Source organism: Pavona decussata, unplaced genomic scaffold (assembly GCF_977016875.1).
Source record: "Pavona decussata unplaced genomic scaffold, jaPavDecu1.1 SCAFFOLD_102, whole genome shotgun sequence".
In the NCBI taxonomy this organism is placed as follows: Eukaryota; Metazoa; Cnidaria; class Anthozoa; order Scleractinia; family Agariciidae; genus Pavona; species Pavona decussata.
This window is the reverse complement of record NW_028145517.1, coordinates 723,536-739,353: the sequence shown is the minus strand read 5'-3', so window position 1 is coordinate 739,353 and position 15,818 is coordinate 723,536. Positions and strand designations below refer to the sequence as shown.

The 15,818-nt window shown below is 37.4% G+C and overlaps 1 protein-coding gene across 3 annotated transcripts; it reads right to left on the bottom strand.

Moving 5' to 3' along the window:
* Window positions 1-6,635: 6,635 nt before the first annotated feature.
* LOC146471484 (substance-P receptor-like) lies at window positions 6,636-15,647 on the bottom strand. 3 transcript variants are annotated; one of them, XM_085119956.1, is made up of 2 exons: window positions 15,445-15,647; window positions 6,636-8,160 (listed from the first exon to the last, which is right to left on the bottom strand). In XM_085119956.1, exon 2 carries the CDS (start codon window positions 8,077-8,079, stop codon window positions 6,922-6,924), a length of 1,158 nt encoding a protein of 385 aa, XP_084976082.1. In that variant the 5' UTR covers window positions 8,080-8,160; window positions 15,445-15,647; the 3' UTR covers window positions 6,636-6,921. The 3 variants fall into 3 exon arrangements, with proteins under 3 accessions (XP_084976082.1, XP_084976081.1, XP_084976083.1); XM_085119955.1 differs by having other exon boundaries at window positions 15,051-15,646; XM_085119957.1 differs by lacking the exon at window positions 15,445-15,647 and adding an exon at window positions 13,505-13,566.
* Window positions 15,648-15,818: the final 171 nt, after the last annotated feature.

Below are 15,818 nucleotides of genomic sequence, written 5' to 3'. Positions count from 1 at the left end.
TAAAAACGGGTCAAATTAACCTGTGTCAGTCAGGTGTTGGTAATCGTAAACGGAGAAAAAACAAAAAACCGAAAAACGGAGATTGCCTGAAACACTTTGCTGACGAGTCCAATTTGTCTTTGTTTTGTTATTTTGTTTTTCTTTAGTTTGCGTTAATTATCTTACTTAATTTGTTCCTTTTACTTTTTACCCGTGAATCCTGTCATGTTTTCATCATGAGATTGATGGTGGCCAATGCAACGAAGGGCGAAATTTCATTTTAGATAGATACCTGTATTTCAACAGGGTAAATCTTTCAGTTATGACGTTGCAAAAACTGCTTTTCACAGACGCCCTTGTACTTTAGCACTTTTTCATGAAATTACTAGCCCATAGACTGAGAGTTTTGCGGTTTCAAATTATTGCAGGTTGCTGTAATTTCATTCACTGATTTACTATGTTTTTGGCGAGTCGCAATCACCTACGGGGCTACCCATCGAGAGCAACAAAGGAAAACACTCAAGATGTTGTCTCCTGTGCTCCCATATCATTTAGCTGTGTTTTACAGGCATATTTGAGTCAGCTAACACAGTAAGATTTGTTCGTATGTTTTATCTGAAAATCAGTTTAAGTTGCAAAAAGTTTTATAGGAAACCGAACCTTATTCTCCAAATAGGCCCTATCACGGTTTTCGACGCCATTTTGACGAGTAGGCAAACAGGCTTGAAACAACAGTGTTGTATGGAAATCCGATGTCAAATAATTTTCATAAAACATCGCTTCTGAAAATTCATGAATTGGAAACGTTTGGCACTACGAAAAGGATTTTAAGAAAAAACTTGGAGGGATGTAACTATGCCAGAAAGCGTCCAGTCGTGTTTTGAACTTTCCATACATTTGTCTGTATAGCGAACCACCCGTGAACTGCTACTAAAAATAGTTCGCAGGAAAAAATACAGACAAATGTATGGAAAGATCAAAGCACGTCTGGACGCTTTCTGGTACAGCTACATCCCTCCTATTTTTTCTAAAAATCTTTTTCCTAGTGCCAAACGTTTTCAATTGATGAATTTTTAGGAAGCGATGTTTTATGAAAATTATTTGACGTCGGATTTCCATACAAACACTGTTATTTCAAGCCTGTTTACCTACTCGTCAAAATGGCGTCGAAAACCGTGATAAGGTCTATTCACGAGCTGTTGTTGGCTTTACGAAAATGCTAGCTGACCGTATTTCGTATTTTTAACGACGTATTTTGCTCCTCCGAAAATGAAAGGAATTAGCTTCCCAATGTTTGGAAATTTTGAGCTGACATTTCCAAAGAAAACTACAGCTTTTCTTTAAAATTTTATCCAAATTTCCGAGGCAATACTAACAAATATCCACCAAAAGGAACCGTTGCGTGCCCCTGATCAAATTTTTTGTCCGCAAAAAAATTCAAGATGGCTGCCTCGCAACAGAAGCCATCATGGTGATAGTAGTCTTCATGTTTTAACAAACACAATCATTTTTTGGTGCAAGGCTATCTATTTTTTGAAATTCAGTTGCTGTCAGTTTCCTGCAGTTTCGATAACAAGCAAGGCTCTCAAAAACGACTTTTTTGTGCTGATCAATTTTTACAATTTCAAAACAGAACAAAGCAAAACAACATGATTGTCAATAATTTCACGTCATGTGGTACTTTATTGCTAAAGCTCAGTTCATTTGAGCAGTCACAAATTTGAATAGGTTAGAATTTCAATTCACTAAAGTACAAATTAATCATTACTATTTTGACGGAGAGATTTGGTTAGTTTTGGACGAATGCTCTGCATGAATGTTCCTTCTGTTTGGTTCCAAGAGATTCTATATCAGTGCTTCACATCTCTGTGATAGGAAGAAATCTCTTTTGTGAGAGTTGTTTTTCTTCCACAAAAGAGATTTGCTAATGCTACCTACTCTCGATCGCCAGCTGTCATTCGTGGAAACGAGGGGAGCAAAAGGCGGCGGAAATCATGCAAGCTTAAATTCACACCCTCAAAAGTCTAATGGGTCGACCCTAAAAGCTCGTTTTTGGTTTCATTACAAATTGTTTTGGCGGAAACGAAACGATAAAGTTCCGTAAAAAATTAAAACTAAGTGTAATGATCTTCATTTGAGTATATGCCCCGATAGACGTGTGCTTCCTTAATGAAGGCGACTTCCCTTAGCTGTTACTTTTCCTCTTCCCACCTTGTAACGTCTTCCTTTTTTCGTATTTAAAAAGTTCACGCAATAAATGAACGTTAATAGAGAAATTTAGGATTACGTTTACGTCAAACGGCTGAAATGACCGACCCCATGTTTACCATATATTTGCATCTCCCTGTTTTCCGTTTCTCAGTATAATTGAATGCTTTTGCATTAGCGTCAAAGGTCAAAAATTATTTTCAGCATGCCGATCAGTGTACTGTTTCTTTTTTTTTTTTTAACGCGAATCTCACATTTGCTATTTACCGTAAACGCGATTCAAAATCCAAAGAAAACGACAAAACCTTTAAGTTTACAAAACATGTTTCGACAGAGACTTCTGCCATCTTCAGTTAGTTAATGTACAAAGCGTTGGAAGTTGAATTTATTATAAGTAGACAAAAATGCTTATTATGATAAACGGTGACAACAAAATGAACATGAAACGTGACAATGTAAGAATTATAAGAATAATTTTAGATTACATGGTGTAAAGGTTGTTCTCTTTGATTCTAAATCTCTTTGATTGAACTGAGAATCGTATTCGGAAAAATCGCCTAACAAGCGGATGGGCGGGTTTTTCTTTGCGTTGAAGGCTTTAGGGACGAGTCGATACCATCGCAAAGTCAAGTTAATCGATTTTAAGAATCACTTTACTAGGCAGTCTAGCGGAAACAGCTGCTTCGCTTTCTTTCATGATCAATCGTGAAATGAGGGTTTCAATTTTCAAAATGAAAATTATTTTGAATAGTTCAACATTAAATCGCTGATTGAAATGAAAGTTGATCGATTGTTTGAAAGCAACTTTGGGGCACGAAAAAACTCAGTCAAGTGTTGCATGACATCGTCGTAAACTGAGCGAATTTGAAGAGCTACTTTAGCAAGGAATTTGCATGATTGCCAGACTAACGAAAACAGCTGTTTTGTTCAGTGTCTTTCGTGACTGATGCTGATGGTTAAAGGGAGGGTTTCAATGTTAAATGAAAATTGATTTCAAGCGGGCGAGTTAAACATCGACATCATATTGCTGCCGGATTGAAGTGAAAGTTAATTAATTTTGAAATAACTACAGCGAACAAGTAATTTAAGGCAAGAATCCCACTAAAAGTGGGATTTCATACCGATGATTTTTTTCGAACTGAAGAAAGGCAGGGAAAGCACTCACTTCTCGATAGCTTTTTTCTGAAAGTCACAAACACTTGTAGCAAATATTGACCAGTGGTTGAAGACATTAAAGGGCCATGAAGGACTGGCGGGATATTATTACTCATTTGCGCCATTTTAAATGTCATATTAACCATAGTTTGAGCCACAAGAAAAAACTCTTAAGCAAACTACTTCACGATGTGTATATAAATTAGAGATACGATCTCCTCAAAGAAAACCCCAAAACCTAAGTACCTGCCAAAATGGGTCATGATATCGATTCACCCATCTCGCTATTAACTGAAATCCAGAAGCTGCAGTTTTTGTTACTTTCCTTCCCAAGTTTATGAGTTTTAACAAATTAATTAAAACATTTGCCTTCAATTTTTTACAAGACAAGACAAGACAAGACAAGACAAAAACAAGAGACTCCATTTAACATGGTGCTTGAATATGCTTAGCCATACGGCTAGTTTACAGATATCCCTCCTTTTCGTAGCAAGGTCAAGGAGGTGGGGGGGGGGGGGGGGGGATTATGGGTGTTATTTTATTTTTTTTTATTTACTTTTTTTTTAGTAGGGTAGGGCTTGCTTAGTCTTTTCAACTGGTTTGCAATTAAGTAGAAAACTCTCCCGTTTTGATTAACAAACTGAGAATGAGTTACAGATACGGTTTAGGGAAATGTTGTGAAAATCATAAATTTGTTTTCAAATATTGCTCGCGTTCTGCGCTTGGGTAGCAGTCATCTTGGAATTGAAATTCTGTGCTGTACTCTTCCCAAGCCTGTTTCTCCATCTCTCTTCCCCCAGGCTGCTTCAAAGTTTGAAAATGGTAGCCGGTGTTTCAAATTCTAACCGTGAGAAATGGTATCCATTATATCGAAGCGATAAAGAAAGATTCCTTTCATTTTCCTTAGGTTTGAATTATCATTCCTCTGAAAAGCATGCATCATTCTGAAAATTTTCTCGAAAATATGATTTATGGAAAGACAATGCTATCACGTCTGTGTTCACATACGTGTACGCCTTTAAATAATCTTAATTGCTTCTTTAACAGAAACTGCACGTAAAAGTCACTATAAAATAAAATTAGAACAAAATGGTGCCATCACATCTTTACGTAGTTAATTAACGTTTTTTAATTTTTATTTTTCATGTTGTTTTGAATAAACGATTTCATGCCATTGATTCGTGAACGCACAAGAAAACTGGCATGAGCTGTAAGCCTGTTATTTCTGATATAGTGATACTTATCTTCAAATTTGTAATGTTTTTTCTTTCCATTTCGGCCTTGTTATTCTTTTTCAATGTTTAATAGATTTTCTTTTTTTTTTTTCTTTTATTTTTATTGCTGAACAGGCACGTTCTGAAAACCACTTACTATAATAAACACAGCGTGAGAAAGCCGTTGCTTTTATCTCGTCCCCCTGTTTCAGGGGCACCCAACGGATCTTTTCGATAAGTTATCTTTTCGGAAGGCCCTTAATCCCCTACAATTTTCTAAAAATAATTTTCGCCTCGAACTTTCGTGATATGGGAAATTTAAGACCTGGTGTTTTCGGATTGATACAAATGTCGTCTCGGGTACCGAAAAAAGGTCAGCTAAGATTTTCGGAAAGGAAATAAGACCTAACTTTTTTGGGAAATGGACAAAAATGCCCTAGTAATTTCGAAAAGACTCAAGTTCCCCTAGAATGACCAAACAGATAAAAATATAATAGCGTAGCTTTAAATGAATTTACAGAGCTTTAAAGGCACTCCAGATAGCCTAAAATTGCGATTCAAAGGATCTGAGATAAAACTCCCATTGGGTGCCCCTGCTGTTTGTCTTATTTTTTGTAAAAATAAAAATATTGATAAAAAGAAAACTGGCGTACAGACGAAAAGCCACTGATGGTTTGGCGTAGCCTGCGTATAGCGCGTAGCAGACGTTTCCTTTACGCGAGAACCGAGCGAAAGCTTTCGGTGGGAGAGGGAGCTTGAGCGAACGACTTCTACGAAGCAGGCTAAGTTTTACGTGACTGACTAAATGGACAATTAATAAAACAGACTTCGTGTTCGAGGGCGAAGAGCTGGCAATTACTAGATCATGATTAATTTGTGGCAGAAATAACCTCACATTTGCAGTTTTAACTGACGGACCAGAACAAGTAGCTTATTCTCACAGCACGTAAATGATCTCTGATCACGCCTTAGCTTTCAGCGCTATTATTAACTATTAGCAACGAGGCGCCAAATAGGCCATGTTCCTCGTTGTTCATGTGAAAATTAGTTTTGTTTCCATTTCAATGAAAACTAATTTTCACAATAAAAGCTTTGTACTTGGCCACGCTTTCATAATTAGGTTCAAACCAACTCGGAAATCGCCTGCAAAGTGTTCCTTTTTGTTAAACGATTGTCGAATGGCTAAGCTGACTAACGTAGAGCTCTCCGTCTTTTTGATCCCACGTTTTCCAAACATTGGGAAATCGATGCAGAGTTTAACATAGGTACCACTGAGCAAATGACTGAAAGATGGTAAGATATGGAAAAAAAAATATTCGTTGAGAATGATTTATTATTAGTTTAATGGCCTTAGCTTAATGGCCTTAGCTCACTCGGATATAATAAATCACATGATTTATTACTTGTTTAATGGCCTTAGCTCCCACGAGTCCCATGTAGCTCAGTGCAAGAGCATCCGAACTAGCAATCGGTAGGTCTTTGGTTCGACTCCTGAAAAGAGCACTCGGATTTTTTCCGAGTATGCCTATGTCACTTATTGAAACTGAAATAAATCATTCTCATTTATTCACCAGGCTTAACATATTCCATCACATTTATTCCAAAATATTTGTTGCAAGCAAATTCCAAGTTACTTCTATATACTTTATTTGACAGGCAGAAATTGTGTATTACGAATTTATTGCCTCAGTTGCTCGAGAGGCTTTTCAACTTCCTTTACAATTGCCAGCTAAAAACACCATTTGCCAGAATCACCCAAATTTGTGAAAACATTGAAACTTTCAATGTCGAAACTTTCAATTATATTCACCTCGATAATTCCGTACCGAAAAAGATGCCCTTGGTACATTTACCAATTTATCTTAGCGTACGAAAATCGAAACGCTCAAAAAACACACAGAAAGATCAGAAATTCAAACCTAAAATGCACAATGTTGTTAGTACAGGGACAAAATTTGGCTTTCTCTGCGTTAGGCTTGCAAGGTATTGTGGTAAAATGTTCAGCCGCCATCTTTTTCCCTAAGGTGGATTCAACCGGGCCCAGAGAGACAAAAACTGCCATCAAATGACTACCTCTCATAAGGAAACCATCTCTGTCCTTTATTAACCCTTTAAGCTCTATGATCAACACGCAGAATCTCCTAACTGTTCTCTATATATTTCTTATGATAATAGTTGGGAGAACTTGTTTACTCATCAAAACATCTTATTAATCTTATCCTTGGTGATCATTTCCTCATTCTCTTAACCTACATGTTCGATCACGTGGTAAAATTGAGTGGAGAAATTAGATTATGATCACTATATTGGGGCTAAGCGGTTAAAGAGTTCAACTGTACAAAAATACCATCCCGTGCGCATCGTTTTACTGTGTTTTACTCAGTGCAATGGCTATCAGAGAATGAGAGAAACCATGCCCCAATTTCACTGCCCGAAAAAACTTGCGAGGTCGAAAAATCAGCGCTTTAAAAGAGCGCTTGTACTGTTCGTTCAGACAACCGTAGCAGATTGGATTCAGCGCGTTTGGCAGCCACACAATCAAGTACAGAAATTCAGACAATGGCTGCATGTATGGAACATAGAACAATTGTGGGTTAAATTCGTAGACGAGGTACAGCGTCTGGAACGGTAAATAACAAAACACGAAGACGAGCAGAACGATCATCAGCATTTTGAGAAACTTTTTCTCCATGGCCTGCCTCTTTAAGAAGCCTGTAGAGTTCATGTTCAGTTTGTTAAGATTTACAACTGAGGAATAGGGACTCGCACTGGGCGTGGAGTTCAGTGAGCTGGACTTTGTAGGCCGGAGTGCTAGTGGTATAAGACGGATGTGCTTCAATGTTGCTGTAATTTTCAGATTCAGCGCAGAGATTACAATGACAGGAACGAGCACTTGTAAATTGTACATCGTTATCGTGTACGTACGCCGATACAAGGTGTCTTTGTCTACGTCGTTGGAGAAAATATCCAAACAGAAATAAAACCCCGGGTGTTCGGGATAACTCATCACTGTCATTGCTCCGTACGAAGGTAGGGAGAATAAGAAAGCGATCAACCACAACAGTGCAATAATGAGGCGTGTTTCCGACGTGGACGGGCGTGTCACGAAAGGGAACACGACGGCGCGGAAACGATCGCACGCCATCGCCACCAGCGTGTTGGTTGTAACAAAGTTAAACATCACAACACTGGGTTTGAGAAGTTTGCACATGACCTCTCCCATCATCCAGTTTCCAATATAGAGTTCTGGCAAAAGAAACGGAAGACATAGCACCGATCCGATGTCGGACACAGCTAAGTTCATTACAAAAGAGTACGTACTTGTTTGAAGGCGGCGGTTACGACGAGTGATGATACAAACCGCCACATTGCCAACCAGAGCGAAGAAAATAATAACCGCATAGATGAAAAAGCGGAATATTTTAAGCGCCTTTGGTTCGACGAAGAACTGTGGCTCGTTTCCGATAGTTCTGTAGGTCGATGTATTGGGAGGAAGAAATGAGTCATTCCCATCAGATGCCATTTTTTGTCTTGCTTTCTTATAAAATCGAGGTCCAGTCGGTTCCTGATGCTACTTCTGTCACAAGTATTTAACTAGTTGTACCTGGAGTGGAACAAAGAGATGTCAGTACAATGGAAATGTTTCGAATATTCAGTCTCACTTAACCGAGGTTTCTGAACATTTTTCCCTTACGTTTTGTTACTCAGTCCATGCACTATCTCATATCAGCGAGAATCCTTGCCTTCATGACAATTGCTCAGTTTAAAGTGCCACTACGACGAAAATTTTTACTTCCATTTTCGCCCTTTTCGTGTTCCAATCCATTTAATGAGTTCGAAATTGCAAAAATAGCTATTAATTAGCTTTATACAAGCTTACTGATCCTGGGAATAAGTGGCCAAAAACCATCGAAAACCCGTCCGCCATTACTCCGACGGCAAAGTGACGCCCCTGGTCATTCTAAAATGCAGTTGCTTGTATGAGATCTTTGTGTGACGTCATACGCGCATCGAACATCGTGCGTTCCTTGCAGGAACTCAGTAAACCTCAGTAATCGAAAGTCCTAAAGTAAGTGAATAGGCAAGATTATTTGTAAGATTCGCCATCCAGTTTGGTGAAAAGCGATCTAAAGGACAATTTTATCGAATATCTTGGATTATAATTTCCTTGGCGGTGGATTTGGAGTCGTATGATTGCAAAGAATACGCTTCGAAGACACGCGAACAGCTCATTCAAGCCTGGGATTTACATGTAAAGCCGAAGAAGAAACGAATTCACTCCGGCATTTTTTACTCAGCAACTGTATTGGAGGTAGACATATGGTTATTGAATATTCTGGGTATGTTTTCTATTTGGGATTAGTAAACAGAACCCCATCACTATTCGCAGAAGCACTTGAGCAACAAATTATTGAATAGGATGGATAACTCCAGACCAATACATGTTAATGTTATGTTGGTGGCGTGTATGGTGTTCGCAAGTATCAATCAAAGCTGCATAATGAGTCAAGAAAAAAAGAACTATTAACCTCGTTTTTTTATAGTTCAATAAAGCTGTGACAAACCTAAAATGATGTATAATTAACTTCAGTCGAAAAGTGGGTAGCTATAGCTGTAATCTACAGAATATTTGCAATATTACAATACTACAGGGCTGTAATCTACCAGGTATTACCTGGTTAGATCCGTTCCTCATTCTACAACAACTTTCAAGCAGTAAATGAAGTAATCATGAGGGGCCTAATATTTTAAAGCCACAGTCCAAGTAACATTCAACAATAAATTGTTGTAAAGCCCTCAAATACAGCTGGAAAACTAAAGATTAATAAGAAAGTTTAGGAGGACAGCTAAGGAGGAAACCTTAGAAGGCTTGCATCATATCTCATCCATATTTGTTATTTTAACAATGTTTGTTCCTTGGTCAATGAGGATGTGTGAATCTGAGTGAAACAAGCAAACCTGCCTCTTATCTCATCTAAAACTGACACTATAATTGTACTCATTTTACATGTTGAGTGTGAAGAGCCAGCATAACACTGTGCTGTAACAGTATTGTATTTTCCCACAAATCATACAATATTCACAGACATAAAATTGAAATATTATAGTTATGAAAGAATGACCATCCTTTCCACAGATATACCTTAATTATTCTTGGAGATTCTACCAGAAATGAGATTTAATGTCTTTTTTCTTTGGTGTTTTAAATTAAGAGCCAATTATTACTTTAACCTAAGTTTTCACACAAACCACAGCTTATTTTTTGTTTTTGTTCAGCGACATGAACTTCATTTTAATTTTTTTCTATCTTGTAAGTTTTATCTTACATGACCCCACAAACATTTTCATGCTTTATACTTATACTATGTGTTTGTTGTTTTTCTATTCTGTTTAGCTTTTTTCTTCTGTCCAATAGCTCTGGCTTTCTTATGTTGGATGTTGATATCTGTGGGTTTTTACTTTGTCCTTCAGAAAATAACCTGAACTAAGAACAGGGCCAGCATTAAATATCAAAGCCATTTTTTATGCCAATAATACCACATATTTTACTTTATTTCATTTTATTATTTTTTTTTTTTGGGGGGGGGGGGGGTTTGTTTTGTTTTTGTTGTTGCTGTTATGACATAACACTCAAATCTCCCTCACTATGAACAAGCCAACAAAATAATTGGCCATCAGTAAACAATTTCCATAATCCCTTCACTGTTTATATTAATGTGCTTGACCTATATCCAGGATATTTTTTTGAAGACTCTCCTATCAGCTATGTTGGCAGTTTCTAAGATCAAATTTAAAGTTATGCCGTTTGCTGTGGCCCTCTCTGATAACCATTACAACAATGAGAATACTCAGAGCACAAGAATGCATGCCATGATCCCCCTGGCCAAAAACCTTCCCTGTGTAACGATAAGTTTACCCTTGAAGTCAGAGGCCAGTCTTGCTGTCTACTCTCACCTTGCCTGCAGCATTGTGGTTCTTGATGACATGGGTATGACAGCAACTTTTAAAAAAAACCACACACACACACAGACTGCATTACCAGTACCTACTTGTCATATTGATATGATATCAATGCTAAATATTGGAAAAATCTGCTGGTAGTTCTCCTCCTCTCCCTTCCATTTATAAATTTGCACATTATGTACAATGTAAACCTTAGTGTAAGATCCTGGCCCATTCTTCTGGACAAGGTATCTTCTGTAACTGTGAAAAATGCCTTCATGCTTCCCTAAACTAACCCTAATAATACAGATCCCAGTATTTTAAGGTTCAGGAAGTGTCATTGACAGATCTAAACTAAAAGTTAAGTGAGATTTACTATGGCATTATTTACCATGGGTAGTCCTATTTGCCATGGTGTGCTTTGGTGACCTTGTTGACGCCTTTGTACTGTCTCTGGTAATTATACCAAAACAGTGCAATACTTTTTTTTAGAAATTTATTATGTTGTACAAAAAAATTGTGCTGTAAAATTGGATGTCCATATAACAGGCTTTGCCAAGAAAACAAAAGAAGGCACAAATACAAAATTAATAATTCAAACACAAAGATCAAATCTACCAAGCACTGGTAGTTTTCCACACTCTTTAGAATAGGGTATTGGACAAAATACTGTCTCATAATTTTGTCAGTTTGGTTCATTTGTTCTCTTTAGTACAAACTAATATGGTTTAAATTGTAGATATTATCTTGACTTGTCCCACAAGATAACTTTCAGCATAATATTCACTGCAAGTCTGCACAAAGGTGCAGTCAAAGCATATTTACAAGTGATATTTAAAAAAATTGCTCAATAATAGTATTATAATTAGTTAATAACACAGACCAAATAGGATTGCTACAAGACCTTCTTGACTCACAGTAGTCAGTGATAGCTACATTAGAGAATTTTGCAAGTTGGAGTGTCAGCAGGTCCACATCAGCTGGAAAGTTGCCTGCAAATTTCTTCTGACCTGTACTTTCACATATCATGTGATTGTTTCAATATATAGATGTCACAATCAGTTTAATTACAATTGCTCATTTAATACAGATCGAAAATCTCGCCTTGCTGTGTATTCTACAGTCGGCATACAAGTCTTTCAGAAATGTGTTGGGTGCTTTGTACGAAGAGAGCATTCGAAAAACTCGAGGCAGTTGATTGTCAATATTTATTATACCACAAGCAATTATTATTATTATTTGAATAAAATGGAGTATCTATGCACTTTCATTTTACCAAAGCATGACACTTATAGGAAGTAGACGTAATGAACACTGGACAAACAAAGCATTACAATGAGCTATAAACAAAACATACACACCACCACTCCGCGCCACTTGCTTTCATTGCACGCATTCACGAAAACAGTTCATTTCCGATTAGTTACCTTGGCCTAATCGCTTCACTTAGTCCCTCGCTTTACCCTGGAAAAGTAAACATCGAGGCAGTAGCATTGCATGGCAGTCCTTGCGTTTGAGTTTCCCTCGAAGCAGCTGTCGAAGTCGTCGAGAGGATATGTCTTTACAGACTTTAGTACTTCGGTGCGATGTACAAAAAGACGATTTGTCTGAAGAAATTACCCCCTTTTGACGTATTTCAGAACCATAAATGTGTGCGCGTATGACGTCATATTGCTGTCGGTGCAACTAGATCCAGCTCTCTATGTAGTTCACGGCCTTTTGTCGTTCGAGTAATGGCGGCACAGCGAAGCTGAACTTCGCGTTTAAAATAACTGGTCTTCCCGTTGGAATTTCGATGTAAAATTTGGCGTGGTTAGTATTTATCACTTCTACTTTCCAAAGCTGAAGAAAAAAAGGGATGCAAAATTTTGATCGTAGTGGCACTTTAATCCCGTTTTGCAACATTGATTTACACATTTTCCCGCGGTACTTCACCTTAAAAACAGAGCCATACAACTTCCAGCTATGTCTAATTTTCAGCTTGTATTTCGCTATATTTCTAGTGTGTTGTATCCTGCCTCAATAGAGTCCTAAAGTGTGACGTCACAAGTATTTGAATTTTTGAAATTATGGGTTTTGTTAGTATATTTTGAAAGAGCATGATGAAAAATACCTACTTTCCAAAAATCAGCATCTTTTTGCAATTTGGGAAGGAGATGTTAGCTCTGTTATGCCCCGATGACTCGATACAAATCCTTCTAATTTTGTCTAAGTTCTTAAAGAGGCTCGCAGCAGTTTTTTCCGGACTTAGGGTGGAAGTTTTGAAATTTCAACCTTGCATAGAAGATAAACTTTGATCTCCTTCATACCACATCACCATTTCAACATACGTGAATAGCAGTAAATTAGACCGGGACAAACAAAATAAAACTCGTGTTCGCAGAAAGCGAATGACGACTGAAACTTGACCAAGATTCAGCCTTCTTATCTAACACCGGTTTCGGTTCTTGAGCCTAAAACTTGTGCAAATATCGAAAACAATTCTTACTTAAACCGCTTACAATTGAAAATTTGTTGGGACATTTTTAAGATATCTCGATTTTTGCAAAGTGGCAACTTTTTCACTGATGTGCCCTTTATTTTAGCTGTTTTTAAACATGAATATCGTAGAATATCGAAAAGAAGTCTTACTTTAACCACTTGCAATTTAACAGAAAAATCTGTCGGGTATTTTTAAGATATCTCAATTTATGGGAAAGTAGAAACTTTTTCACTGATGTGCCCTTTATTTTGGCTGTTTTCAAACATGAATATCTTAAAATCAGAAGCACAATGATGAAGCTCAATATACATTTTAAGATGTTTTGCTATGAGGAAAGTGACCTTTTAACAGAAAAGAGAAAATGTCAAGTTTTATTTTCCCAGAGATATTGGCGAAAAATGTGGGAATAAACAAAATCACCCGGTAAAAATTGATTCATTATTTACTTAAAAACGCTCTTACAGAATGTTTCTAATTTCGCGTGCAAGTTGTCTAGATTAAGTAGTTTAAGGACGGTGCCTACTTTTGTTACGGCGCATACTTTCTGTGCATCTCAAGATACTCGAGTTTCCTACTAATACAGGGATATTTTTGCACGGTTTAAAACTATGCAGAGAAAGCAGAACTTACGAAGTGCTCTTGGTATGAAAATTGGAGATATCCATACATTTTTCAGAGATGAGAAAGCTTCAATTTGGCGAAAAACGCCATTCATAGCTTTGTATTTTACTGCTTTTTAGAATTATTGTTGCTTGCTTATCATGCGTGGTTACCACAATTTTCTTTATGGAAATAACCCTTTCTAAGATCTACATTTCCGGCATAGTCATAACTGCGCAAAAATACCTCTGTATTAGTAGGCATCGTCCTTGATTCCCCAAAGTTTTGTCGTAAAGTGTCTGTCTAGATTTCGAGATAATCGACAATGTTTAAAATGAGACGCTATGTACTACCGTTGCTATGGTAATAGCTGTTGCTTGGAAACTGATGAAAAAAATTATTTTTGATCATTTGTTGAAATGATGATGTAGTATGAAGGAGATCGAAGTTTATCTTCTATGCACGATTGTAATTTCAAAACTTCCACCCTAAGTCCAGAAAAACTACTGTGAGCCTCCCTAAAGTTTGGAACTGACAAAAAAAATTGTATGGAGTCATCGGGGCATAACAAAGCTAATATCTCACCCCCAAATTGCAATAAGATACTGAGTTTTGGCAAGTATGCATTTTTCAGAATATACTAACAAATCCCATAATTCCATAAATTTAGTTTTTGTGACTTCGTCACTTTAGGACTCTATTATAAACCGCAACCCAGACTCTTTACTGTCAACCATAGCGGATATTTGAACTTCAATTTCTTCTCGAAAGATCTCATACGCAAGAAGCCCATAACAAAACGGACCAAAAACAGACTTGCATTGTCTGTCTACGCAATCAATATAATGTGATTCAGATGTTCAATTTTCTCAGTAGGAAAATTTCTCTTACTGAATCAAGCACGTGCACTGGAAAGTGCAGGTTGTTTTCCAGTCGAGAATATGCTTAAAAATAGTCTCAGTCAAGAATAATTTCGTATAAACACATGTATAACAATGCGGGCGAGACACGCACAGGGGGGCAATCTAAAATTGTAATATGGATGCTTTTCAACATACATACATTACATTATCGAACTGAAAATACAGAGCATTTTAGTCGCCTCAAACATGATTAAAGTCCCAGAATATCTGACAAAGTGGTAAATCAGACCACTAATCGAACAAATAAGAGAGGTAAAAGAAATGAAAGTCGAATAGAGGGTTTAATATTTGATTATTATCTGAAGCTTCAATTGTTTTCGGCATGACAGAAATGCGAATTATAAACTCGTTCTAAGCTGCTACGACTCTTTAGGTATACCTCAGCACATTCCCATCAAACATATGACTGCTTTGTTGTTGATGTGTTTTTAACGCTAAAAACACGCCGATCAATGTTTTCAAATGCCGCATAGATATAGGTATGGACGTGGAATGTGTTTATTAATATGGAAATAAAAAATGTTTCAATTGCCTAAGGGGGTTTACCTTCAAACACAAGTAAACTGCAATCTCCAATCTTAAACTCGCAAACTCCAGCTGTACTCTGTTTTACAGGTAGAGGGTAAGATGTAGTCCACAAAATTACAGGTTTTGTAATTTCAGTTCACCCTTTGCGTCGCGTAGAAAATGAATACCGTTCCCCTCTGACGTGAAATACATCCTTTTGACCTGAGATCTGTCTGTCGAGTGCTTTAGAACGATGAAATGCTGTTAGATTTTCGTCGATGATCGACGAAATTGCAGCATTTCATGGACATAACACTGGGTAACCACACAGGTTAATAGTAGACAGCTGATAGCAATCGCATCGCCAATGATTGAACAATACCCACTGACTTTCACCCCTCTAAATCAGTACACTTTGAAAGCACTCACTTACTTTTTGAACCGAATCCTTCATTTGATGCGCTCAGCGTCAAGTCAATACGAGGCGGGAGACCAATTCAGAATCTATGGAATTACGACTGTAATCGATCCTTCCGAAAGCTCAAGTCGTTGATGAGTCGAGACTTGTAAATGGCAATGCTCCTTACTCCGGTTTCCAGTGCTAATTATTTGTCGAATTCCTCACTAAAAGTTTGTCATCAAAGAGTTTACGGGTCATTTGTTCTCCATGTTTTGACATTTCAGAAAATGCCCCTGGGCAACGAATCTATAGAACTGGATTTTTAACCAGGGTTATCGCGATGTGACTTTGAAAAGCCGATTAATGCAAACGGAAAAGATGACAAAGCACTTCATTTTTGAAGTATC

Bases quoted from the DNA above. Each gene is read 5' to 3' on its own strand.
- LOC146471484 (XM_085119956.1), bottom strand. From the start codon at position 8,079: ATGGCATCTGATGGGAATGACTCATTTCTTCCTCCCAATACATCGACC.